At 37.9% G+C, this 12,717-nt stretch overlaps 1 protein-coding gene across 2 annotated transcripts; it reads right to left on the minus strand.

Annotated features, from left to right (window-relative positions):
• Window positions 1-3,303: 3,303 nt before the first annotated feature.
• LOC102297327 (zinc finger protein Gfi-1b) lies at window positions 3,304-10,612 on the minus strand. Of its 2 annotated transcripts, none has more exons than XM_005934452.3 (6): window positions 10,360-10,612; window positions 6,631-6,836; window positions 6,107-6,345; window positions 5,258-5,383; window positions 4,981-5,146; window positions 3,304-4,219 (listed from the first exon to the last, which is right to left on the minus strand). In XM_005934452.3, exons 2-6 carry the CDS (start codon window positions 6,788-6,790, stop codon window positions 4,041-4,043), a joined length of 870 nt encoding a protein of 289 aa, XP_005934514.1. In that variant the 5' UTR covers window positions 6,791-6,836; window positions 10,360-10,612; the 3' UTR covers window positions 3,304-4,040. The 2 variants fall into 2 exon arrangements, with proteins under 2 accessions (XP_005934514.1, XP_014192987.1); XM_014337501.2 differs by having other exon boundaries at window positions 6,538-6,836; window positions 10,360-10,610.
• Between the last annotated feature and the right edge of the window lie 2,105 nt (window positions 10,613-12,717).

A 12,717-nucleotide genomic window follows, 5' to 3' on the forward strand; every position in this document is an offset into this window, starting at 1 on the left:
TAGTAAGGTATTAATAAGCAGTTAATTGAGCATTTATAAAGTTTTATAAGCTTTTTGTGAGTGTGTTGATAAAGGTTTCATTAATAGTTATTTCATATTGTAATTCATGGTTAATTCAGGCAGTTACAAGTGAATTAAGTATTTTGTGTGAGCTCATGTCAAATGAGGACTATTTATGCTTTATAAAGCATTTATTAACAAAAATAAAAGTAGCTCGAGACTCCAGCAGGTCTCAGATATCTTTATAACAGAAAAAGATTGTTTGGCTAGCTGACAATATGGATAAGATGACTTCTTTTAGATTTCAGAAATGCATTAGAACTACACACTCTGTTAGTCATATTTACTTTTATAGGAATATTTTTGTATTTTGTTTAGATTCATTTTCCTTCTTCTTTATAAATATGCTCTGAGATGTCAGATAGTCATGATGGCGCCTGTGTGTGTGGCTCGCCGTCAGCTGTTACCTGTTTTTGTTTTTTATTTTTTATGTTTGTAGTTCAGTAAAAGCAAGTGAAAACTGCAGGCTTTTGTTATTTGACCCGTTTAAATTCATTTTAATATCCCAGACAGGATTAAGGTAGAGTTTTTTTTAATATATATTTTATAATTTATGTGGCTATAATACATGTGTAATATTCATTTCACCCGTTTAGTAATAAAAATCAATTGAAAAATATATTTAACACAACTTTATGTGGTTAAAAAAAAGTAATAACAAAGCCAATATAACATAACGCGATAGTTAAAATCCTCATAGATCAGCGGTCCCCAACCTTTTCTGCACCACGGACCGGTTTAATGTAAGACAATATTTTCACGGACCGGCCTTTAAGGTGTCGCGAATAAATACAACAAAATAAAATGACACGGCCAAGACAAAAACTGTAGTATTTTGTAAATATATTAATAAAGGCAAATTCACTGTGTAATTGTGTAACTTTATTAGCAGCGTCCTCCTGAAATGCGCCAACAACATTGAGAGTAACATCCTCCTCTCTGCCCCTTAATGCTCTCTGGTCGCTATGGTAACGTGTAGATATTTCTGTCAAAATAAGACGCACAACTACAACCCGGGAAAAGACCCAGGGAAACCGAGTTAATGATAAAAACCCCGAACACCATAAATTTCACACCTGAGCCTCAACTCTCACGGCCCGGTACCAAACGACTCGTGGCCCGGGGGTTGGGGACCGCTGTCATAGATCATTCCCCATTTTTTCCAATACAAATAATGGCAGTAAGAGCCAGTTTTAATAACCTAAAAATGTCTCATTTTGACCTTTGAATCAATCTATTGACCTTCAACGAGAGGTCAAAGGTCAAATGTAGTATATTTTAAATTTTACACAGTACTTTCTATATGATAATAGACATGACACTTGTAAGAATCATTTCTAAGTTGTAGTTTTTTTGTGTTATTTTTCAACCAATAAATCATGAAGTTGACTTTTAAGACTTTGGTGGCTTTAAGACAAATTTGAACAAATTGACCTCAATCTGCACCCTTACAAAGCTGAATCAGAATTCATTCAAAACTTTTTCCACTATTGTGTGTAGAAACAGAATGATGCACATGCGATTGCTACCAAAAACATAACCTCCATGGTGGAGATAACTATGACAGAAACATGACATTCTAAAAGGATTTGTCACAATCTTGCATACCTGAAAATAAACCCAGGCCAAAATCAAACTCAAACTACTGTCCACTTTGTGCCTGTGTGTGTGTGTTTGTGTGTGTGTGTAAACAGAGGTGCATCTCCAGGCTCCACTGAGCTACACAGCGCTCTCTTTTGGCCTCGGTGCTTTTAATTAACTAGAAAATCTCAAAAAATCTCAAAAATGAAATGAAAACATTTGTAAACACATGCTGATCACTGTGGCAATATTGCTAATAGTGTTTTTGCAAGCATTTGTTTTGAAATACAAGGAACTGCCCAGGAGTTAAACCATGTTTCAGAAGCACCGTAAAAGTTCAAAGGGTCGTCGTCCATCACTTCCTGTTTCTTGCACAATTTAACACCGAGGGTGTTTTGACCGCATGTTAGGACCAGTGGGAGGCTTGCAGAGACGTTATTTACTGCCCTATTTCTAAAACATACTAATGTAAATTTTGAAATATCTTTGCATGCCATGCATAACCAAATGGTAAAGATCTCTTCTTAAGTATGAACAACATCATGTTAATTTTAAGTACTTACTTTATACAGTTCGGTCCATAATTTGCTGGACAAAAACAGATTTTGTGGTTTTGCCTCTGCATACAATCCCACTGAAATTCAGATTAGTATGTGACTGAAGTGCAGGCTGTCAGCGTTGATTCAAAGAGTTGAACAAAAATGATGATTCATGACTTTAGACAAAGTTGTCTGTATTTTTTGTTTTCGGTTTCAATAAAAACAAAATTACCACAACAGTCGGATACGTGTGGTGTGAAGAAATCTTCTGAACACAATTGAGTAAAATCAAATTAAATGAATTATTTTACCATTTGAACAGATGCCAGAGTTTACTTCCCCAAACAGGCTGAAATGTTGATTCACTCTGACTCATGTGGGATCAATTGTACAAGAGGAAAAACTTGATAACTTGGCTTCAGTTAAAACAAATGTGTAACCTTTGCAGTTATGCAATGCCACATAGGAGAGGGGGAAGCACTGCTGACCTTTGTATATTGAGTGTGCCATGTTTAAGGTGGATAAGTCATGTTACCCTGAATCCAGTGCAGAGCTATCATAGTTTTTTATCTTTTAGGTTTTTATCTTCAGTTCATTTAGATTTTTTTTGCTTTTGGTTCAGTTTCGTTTCAGTTCATTTCCTGATCGGGTTTTTCTGGTTTCAGTTTAGTTTTTATTGTTTTAACGTGTTTACCTTTAGTTTTTATTAGCTCAGTGTTAGTCTCCACAGTCTCAATAGACACACAAGTTTTAATAAAATTATACCAAACTAACAAATATTACAACTAAGGATATTTCCTCTCTATGTTTTTTTTAATTTTAGTTGTATTTAATTATAGGTTTCCAAAGGTATTGAAGTAAAGCCTAGTTTTTATTTTTAAGTTAATCGAAATGTTTTTTTGCACATCTAATTTTAGTTTGGTTTTAGTTAACTGTTAAAACCTTAATCAAGTACAACAAAGAAAATTACAACTGTTGCTATACTACTCACCTCTAAGTTAAGTGCACTTTAAAAGCCTTAATTTAGATAGGAGGAGGTGTTTATCAGACCCTGTCTTTGCACGATACACCTTACTTTAGCAAATCTTAAAACGAATAAACTCAAAAGAATTCCCTATCAATGTTTCTTTCTTCTTCAATTTTTTTTAATTATTACAAAGTTAAGAGTACATATACACAACATTATACTATATTAAGAGCTCAGCTTTTGTTGCACACAGCACTGCTTTTATTAATATTTGAACAATAACTCTGAATATCTAACCAGGAATAATTCATCAGTGGGAGTCTCATACTTGGTGTCCCGTTAATACAAAAACACTGGAAAACACACCACATGTCCACAAGAATTAAAGTCTGAACACAGCTTAACTGAAATAATAATAATGATCACTAATATAACAATAGTGACTCTGACTTTGGATAAGCTATAAAGAAGATGGATGGAAGCATTAACAGTGCTGTGATTTTTCCTGTACAACTATATTCCTCAGTATGTGGAAAGAAACAAAACAAAAAACAAATAGCTCGATATCACTAAGTACACCTGAAAAATAAGCATCAGTTAAATCAAATGCACTGACTGAGGATGTATTTTGCATTTACAATTTAAATTATTAAAGTATTGTTGTAACCAGTACCGTTTTTGTACTTTCCTTCACATAAATAAAGTCATTTCACTACACTGCTGAGACTCAACACACCCTACCACAATGCCTGTGGTATATAATACACCTCCAACACTGTACACAGCTTTGCATGAAATATTAAACGCTGTCTTGGGAGCAACACAGTCAAAGATTTAGATCCCAGTTCCTGTTCCTCTTCGTTGAGAAGGTTAAAGTCTCGAGTGGGGCAGAATCAGCGGTAGGCGCAGTGTTGCTCCTGGTGCTGCCGCAGGTCCACTTTATGCTGGAAGCTGTAAAGGCATTGTGGGCAGCGGTAGGGCCTGTCATCCCTGTGCTTTCGGCTGTGGGTGATGAGGTTGGAGCTCTGGCTGAATGCTTTGCCACATATCTGACACACGTGGGGCTTCTCCCCTGGCAGACAAACAAAGAGGATTGAACGCTGTTATTGTTTGCTTTCAGAATCCAGATATGACACAAAAACTAACCAATCAGGTTTAGAATCTAAGGTTAAAAGATTTATCAAAGGGAACTGTTATGTTTTCCTTTCTTTCATATTTGTTGCTTTTACAAAGGTGGATAATAATGAGCTTAGTGTGCTCTATAATAATCCCTGTGGGCAAAGAGCTCAGATTTTTTTTGGTCTTCGATGTGTATGACATCAAACAGAGAGGATATCGTCATCTAAGATGAACACTTTTGAACACAGAAAGCCCCACCCACCATCTGAGGGGCAGCCAATCACAAGAAAGCTGGCTAAAATGGTGCTAAAACTGCTTGTTTCAGACAGTGGATAAACGAAAGGGTGGCAACAAAGTCCAGGAATATATATATGTAATATAAGCTTTATTATTAAAAAAAATCAACGCTACTCTAGTAGAGCCTGAGAATAAAAAGACATATAAAGGAATTACATATGTACTAACTCTGTGTAGTGGATCTGAAGGTCATTAATAACGTAAAACGTTGTACTTTTACGTGTGCTGGAAACATCATCAGGAAGTAGTCTGAGCCTTTTTACAGTCTGACTTTTATGCCAATTTTAATGAGCCAGATTTCATATTAGGCAAACTGACTAACTTAAAGGATACTAATATACACACGTATGTTAGTAGTGCTCATTTTAGCAGAAAACACCAGACTGTTTTACTGAGAGCAGGAGTGCACCAACTCACCGGTGTGGATGAAGGTGTGTTTCTTCATGTCAGACTTCTGGTGGAAGCGTTTGCCGCAGTACTGGCAGGGATAGGGCCGGGTGTCTGAATGAATGAGCAGGTGAGTGGAGAGGGTGGAGGAGCGCTTGAACACTTTTGCACACACCGTACAGCTGAATGTCCGCTCCTGAAAACAGCAGACAGTCATGGATCTGACAAAGCTCTATCCCAATAAATGGTTGATTTTACATCCAAAGATGTAACAGAATAATGCATTTAAAGGCAAAGTGATGCTGACCTTCCCCCTGCAAGGTGCCTGCTCATTACCAGCCCTGCCGGACTTGATGTGTGCCACTGACATACGGGCTCTGCCTCTATGACTTTTACATATGTGAGTTTTCAGACTTGACAGACAGGAAAATATCTGCAAAGACAAGTTGCAACAATTTAACATATCAATGAGGAATTCTTAAGTTATGGCTCATTAGAGGTTCGACTTTTCAAACAATCAAAGGAAGCTAAGGAGCACTGATGTATTCATTAGTTAATATTGTGTTTCTTCAGTCTATAAACTTTTACATGACTGAAATTGTTGAGCCTAGTTCATGGGTCTCTTGGAGGACATTCGGAGGATTTTTATGAATATATGGAACTGCTGCAGGGAGGTTACCCATCAAAAAAATTGCATCACCTTCGGTATAACTGAAAAAAGGCATTTCTAAAATGAAACGTAATAAATAAATAACTGTATTGTGCATTTTAATATTTTATTTGTTGTAAAAATGACTCCAATAAACACAATCTACGATATATGTCTTGTGGCCCTATGCTGATGCTGATTGATTGATGATATATGTCTTTTTAGTCTTTGTCTTCTGGTGGATGTTTGTTAATCTGTCTTAAGTAAAGATAGCTTTATAGATATATAATAATATTATTATTACACAATAATAATAAAAAAATATAACAATATAACAACAACAGCAATAATAATAATAATATACTAATACCCAGTACATAATAAAAAACTAAAACGCAATAAAATCCAAAGAAATAGTACTTCTGTAAAAACCATAGAAAATAAATCTAAAAATAAAAAGTCAAAATGAAATAAAAACAGGAACTTCATAAAAAAAATTGTTGTAACCTTTCCACAGAGTAGGCACTCCTGCCTCGGAGCGCTGATCTTAGAGCAGCTGCTGCTCCTGGTCTCTCTCAGGATCTGATGGTGCTCCAACTCTCTCAGTTCGGACAGTTTGTCTGGATATCCAGACCTCACCTGAAGACTCGACAATACTTCTGGTTTGGGAGGCTGAGAAACAACTTTCTCCACTTGGCTAAAAATATTTGCGTTGACAGGACTGCAGGCCTCAGCAGAACTGTGGTCTGAAAAGAAAAGCAGACAGACAGTTTTTGAAAAATATGAAAAATATGTTTTTTTTTCTTTAATTAACACGGGAAAAAAAAGTTGGGTCCTTGTTCTTTTATCGGACCAAACAGAGCTGCTGCTGATCACATTTAAAAGTGTAAAGTTTAGTCTTAGGAGAGCTAAAACAAACAAAAGACGTTGTCACCCACCGTATGATTGAGGACTGAATGGGTGACGGCTCCCATTTTCATTACAGAACTTTAAGTCCTGCTGTAATAACACAGCGGCGATTGAATTATCACCGTTTGTCTTCGGTTTGGTGTACTCCAGGGATGCGTCCCAGGCTCCCGCCCTTTTTTCCAGTTCACTGAACATTACTGCAGTGGCTCCAGGGCTGGGGCTTCTTGCCACGTGACGAAGGTGGTGCAGCCCACCGCGCTTCACCAGGAAAGAACGAGGCATTGCTCCGGGGTCTATCGCTCCTGCTGTAATCCTGTTTTTAAGGTACCTAGAAAATGAAAATAAAGTTACTTCAAATGCAATATATGTAAACAGCCTGTTGTAAAAAATGTAAGAAATAAAGCAACTAAAATATGTTTTTTATGCACACAGTAAAATTTTACACTAAAGAAAGACATAAAACAACGTGAATGACCAACAGGTTACACATTGTGTCTATAATACCCAAAAGAGGGCAGTAGAACTGTACTTTCTATATAGTTTCCTGCTTGAAAGTCAAATACAGAGTTAGACTGTTCAGCAGATACTGTTTTTCTGATAAGTAAATCAGAAAAAACAACCCAAAATGTGTATTTATTGATTAATGTAACAATTATTGATGAGGCTGCTTCTCACCCTTTTATGTTCTGTAAATGTAAATAATTTTAAACATTAAAGTTACATTAAATGCATATTTGGGGTGCAAAACTTATACGACAAGCACAGATACACCTGAGGGTGTGGATGTGGATAAACTGAGACAAGCTTTAGGAACAACTACGAGGCACAAATGCACAAAATGAGACGAACACAGACTGAGCATGAAGCCAGCGCGCAGCGAGTTCTTTATAAATTCAAATTTCTTAAAATTTCATCAGAACAAATAAAATTCCTGTGAGCTCATTGGTGATGTTTGGAAGTGAGACATTTTAAAGTGAAGTCATCCTGATTTTTAGCCTGTGTTTATCTGTAAATACCAATCTGGAATCTTGAGTTGCACTCTGTGTGCCTATAAGGGTGCATCTGTGGTTTAGCTTTCCTCTCACTGGGCTGCTGACGATTTATCTGAAACTGTTATTTAGCAGAAACGTGAGCCAGGACCAGAGTGCACACGTCTGGGAGAAACACAATTTCCTCCTTCAGTTTAGCGAAGAAAGCTCAGCTCGCTGTCAGCCACTGAAAAACTCAGCTGATATTGTTTTGTTGCTGTGATTATTTTGCTATGAAATGCTAAAAACCCCCAAAACAAAACAAAAAACCTCCACTATTATCAAGTGTGCCTAAACTTTTGACTTTAATTTGTCTCCAACTTCATTTAGAATGGCAGCCTTTGGTGCCCTTTAATTTATTTAACTACTTTATTGAACTTCTTAGTTTTGCCAGCTTGTTTAAGGTTTACTCTTGTGCACACAGGACAAAGTTTTTCCATCACAGATGACAGCGAGGATCTCTGCTTCCTGAAGAAAAACAAGTTAAACTCCCCACACCTTTTTTTTTTGTTTCATTAGTTAACACTGAAGGCTAGAAATAGTATTATTTTTTTTATTGACATCATCATCTTTTCTCCAAATGTGGTTTCAGACATTCGGAGTCATATCAGAGCTGTGAAAATGTCACTTAACAGCACCACAAATCATGACTCAGTGCACAAATGTGCGTGCTGTGCAGAAACTGAGGTATCACACCACGAATAAAAAAAAACAAACAAAAAACGCTGCAGCTTTAAAATCCTTTTTTTCAAATGAAGCAAAAATATGGTTTAACTGATAGGACTTGCACATGGGTGACAAGTTAAATAAAGTAGCAGTGAGCGGACGGCTGAAGGCTCTGTTCAAGGTGCAAATCAATGCAAAGCATTTGGAGCGATCGTCTTTATCCTAATGTGGTCTGTTCTAGTACGACGAACCCTCCATCCAGAGAGACGCCGCTGATTCAAAGCATGATGAGCATAAAAATGTCACACGCTATGTGCTCACTGGATATCAAAGCAGCTGAAGAGCCCTTGCAGAGCTTGGATCGACATCTGAGACAGCACCACCACCATCAACATATGAAGAATACCAAATATCTATTATATAATGGGTAAATGAGTAAAAGGATGGATGATAAATATCTCCAGAAGAGTACAAGTGATTTACAGAACAAATACCAGGAGGCACAGGCTCTTATCTGGTGGCCAAACACCTCACTGAGAGTCTTTGTTCTGGTTTTTCTTCGAACCTGTCACCTGTCTGTAGTACCAGGAGCTGTAGGTGAATTCTTAAAATGAAAGAAGCTTCCCAGATACTCAAGCCCAAGTTTGTAAGCTTGTTTACAGTGAGACTCAGATCTCTTACTTGGGTAAAGGTAGCAATAAGAAGAACAATAAAAAAAAAAGTAAATATCCTGTATTAAAAGTAGTAAAATGCAAAAACGTACTTAAAAATAACTTGTTCTATAGAAAAACGGCCCCATGTCCTGACTTATTTTGAATAAAAGTGCTGCTGAGCTTCATAAATGTTATTTTATTGCAACCGAAGTAAGGCTATTTTTATTTTAACAGCATATTCTGCATTTAGGTAGTTTCCTAACTGGGTTCCCAATCTGGGGCAGGAGGGCCCCTCCTAAATCTTGCATGATAAATATGTGTAGATCATTATACAGGAAAAAACAAAAATAAACTTCTGGCACACAAGTTTGCAATAAATTTTGAGCCTTCAATTATGTTTTCTGTGCAAAATATGGAATGAATTTAACGTGTTTGCGCCTCGAATAGAGAAACGTGACAACTCTGCGAAAACGTCTGCAGCGCTTTGGTGTTTTTCATGTTTTTTTCATATATACAATCTTACTCTTTAAAAAAACAGCATCAGACAAAAACAATGGGGTAGTAAATTATTTCAGTCTGAACTTTAGTAATGCATAGAAATAAGCTAGGTGCAAATCCTCAAGTACAGGTAACAGAAATCTGTTTAGTAAATGTAATTTCACCGCTTTATTGATATTTAGCTACTGAAAGTTATTTCCTTATGTAGTTATTACAGACAAAGTAAACTGATTTAAATTTCTGGAAATCAGATAAGATCAGGTCTGTGCTGCTGACTTGCTGATGATTTGTTTCGCTCAGGGTAGATTTATGGATGAAGGAGAACTAACTCTTTGCCTTTGATTTAACATCGAGTGAGCTTACAGAGCTTTCAGAGGAGGCCTGATGTTGACATATATGTGCACTGACTTAAAAGTTTAGTCATTCACCTCAAATTTTCTTTATTAGATGAGAGATTAACAAAAACACCGCTACATATTGCAGTAAAACAACTGCTGCAGTGCATTTTTAGACAAAGAAATGACGTGTTCAGACAGGTGTGGACCGCTGCCCATGTTAATGTGTTTTGTGAAGTGTCTGACAAAATTTAGATCTGACATACATGTCGACATGCTGCAGCCACTTTCGGTATGAATGGGCAGCTAGATGAAGGAAGAAAGCGGTTTATTTCTACATCTTTGCACCAGAAAATCTGGCCTGACATACAAAAAGCTTTGCATGCCACCAGCTTAACTCTGCCCTGACTAAGATCCTTTCTTTTAAGGATGATAAAATGACAAGAAGGTACTTCTAGATGAAACTTTTCCACATTTTTTGAGTCTGCTGCATAAAACAAAACATGGCCTCTTAAAGTAAGTCATAATCTGAATCAGTCAGGTAACGCTTGCAGTAATCCACCTCATTTCTTTTCTATATATTATTTTAAAATCTAACTTAACCTGAGTTGGAATGAGAAAAAAAAAGTCTACAAAAAAAAGAGAAAAGAAATAAAAGTGTAAATACTCACCAAAGTTCTCCTCCCAGTACTTCTGAGCTTCATACGCACTTTGCATAAAATAATACGGGAACCCCTGAAATGGAGTTAAAACGGTCACATGTGCGATCAGTCTGCCGCCGAGGTGGACTGTGAGACGCTGCTGACATCTGAAGGTCGCGCTAATGCGAACACAAGAGGATGAGGAAGTATTTTAGATTTGACACTCCAACCACACAGCTTCCTCAGACAAAACACACACAAACACTCGCAGCAGCAGCAGCAGCAGCGCAAAATCAGTCCAGTTTTACTTTAAAAAAAATGTGCAGATACATGACACGTCGCACAAAAACACACCGGCATAAATCAGAGAGGAAGTGGATGGACTGTGCTGAAAGTTCTTAGGAAAGTTTTGACACTCTTGTGTTGACACAGTGTTGTTACCAAACACACCAGTGAGGTGAAACTTATAAAGAAGCTCGGCTGATGCAACGGCAGATTCCTTTCCATAGAATTTAATGAAATCATTAAGCTAAAACATCAGTGACAAATAAACACAAGAGGGACAAGTGTGAATACATTTCTGTGGAATGTTTTGAGAAATACTTTCATAAACAAATGAAATATTACCGCCTACGTTTCACTAAAGCAGACCTCGGAGCGACTCTCCTGGTTAGAACTGTCGCCTCACAGCAAGGAGGACCTGGATTTGAAATTAGTGACCGAGGCTTTAACGTGTGAAACCAGCATGTTCTCCTTGTGCCTGTGTGGGTACTCTGGTTTCCTTTGACAGTGGCCGCAGGTGTGAATATCCAGGGTGCACCCCACCTCTCGGCCCATCACAGCTGGAACAGGCCGCTGTGCCCCTGTGACCTGGATAAATGGATGCGTGCTCTACATATTTAACTGTTTCCATGTCGTATAACAGGAAGCAGTTTTGACCAAATATTTTTAAACACAGTTGGCGCATTTCCTTTGGATACTAAGTCTATTTTATTTAATTAGCACAAAATCACAATAACAGTTTCCTCAGTGCGCTTAATATTTTAAGACCCTGCAATAATACAGAGAAACACAAGCACTTGGCAACAGTGAGAAGGACAAATTCCTTTTATACTGGAAGTAACCTCCAATATAAAGGGAGGGGGCGGTCATCTGCTGCGACCGTGGGGGTGATGGGAGGGAGACAGGACAAAAGGCACGCTGTTGAAGAGAGGCAGAGATTTATAATAACTAATGGCTCATCTTTGCTGCTAGTTTTTTTCCCACGTTGGTAGAGCAGGTCACCTATTGATCTGAAGGTTAGTGGTTCGCTCCCTGGTTCCTCCAGTCTGCATGTTGTGAGTGTGAATGTGTATGAATGTAGTTAGGAAGCACTTGGTAAAGAGAAAGTGTGTGGTTGGGTGAATGTGGCATGTTGTATAGAGCACTTTGAGTAATCTGGGAGAGTTGAAAAATGTTATATAAGAATCAGTCCATTCACTGTCTGAACAGAGTTTCGTCATGTTACTTTTGCACTGTTATGCACTTGTTGTTTTTACATGGCTTAATTAAGGTACTCATTAGGCTGACATCTGGGGCCAGAGCTGAAACTGTTCTGGGCCAGCAGTGTGTCTGCAACCGGCCCATGGATGCACACAACTTACCCATGGCCCACCGGCAAAGAATGACGGCCCTTTGGTGGCCCAGATCAGGTTTGCCAGAGGTGATCCACATATGGGCCAGCACAGGACCACCAGTGTGTCTGCAACTGGCCTTGTGCTGGCCCATGTGTGGGCCACCTCTGGCAAACCAGATCTGGGCCACCAAAGGGCCGTCATTCTTTGCGGTATGTGGGCCATGTGTAAGCACATTGTGTGGGCCAGATTCAGGCCATACACATTTTGCTATGTGGGTAGTCCAGCCTATAAATAATAAATGAATTACCTAGTTTTCAGCATCCCTCTGAGGCAGGATGGAAAAAAGGCAAATCAGACACACATTAATCCCTGTAAATACTTTGGCAAAATTTGACATGTTGTTCTACATTATCTCAAAACCTCATACCACACATTACTCATAAATGCTCAGTTTATGACCAAACCATGCTCCCCTGAACTGGGCTGCATCACCGTTTTGTAATAATCTTACTACGTTTGCGTGTGAAATCCTTTCTCAAGTCTTACTAACAACAACCTGGTGATTCATAGTTCATAGCTACCGAGTAGGCTGTTAAACTCGTACGTCAGCATGCAACCCTGAATTTTAATCCATATGTAAAAGCTCATCTGTGTTTACAGTCTTGTTATTATAAATAAAGATTTCACTCGATTTTTGCACAAACAGATCGAGAAGTTTCAGACTTAGTAATACTGATGTAGGCCAGAATGAGTCAAAACTATTCTGTTATGC

This window comes from Haplochromis burtoni, unplaced genomic scaffold (assembly GCF_018398535.1).
Source record: "Haplochromis burtoni strain Fernald_Lab_line unplaced genomic scaffold, NCSU_Asbu1 Contig_181, whole genome shotgun sequence".
Classification (NCBI taxonomy): Eukaryota; Metazoa; Chordata; class Actinopteri; order Cichliformes; family Cichlidae; genus Haplochromis; species Haplochromis burtoni.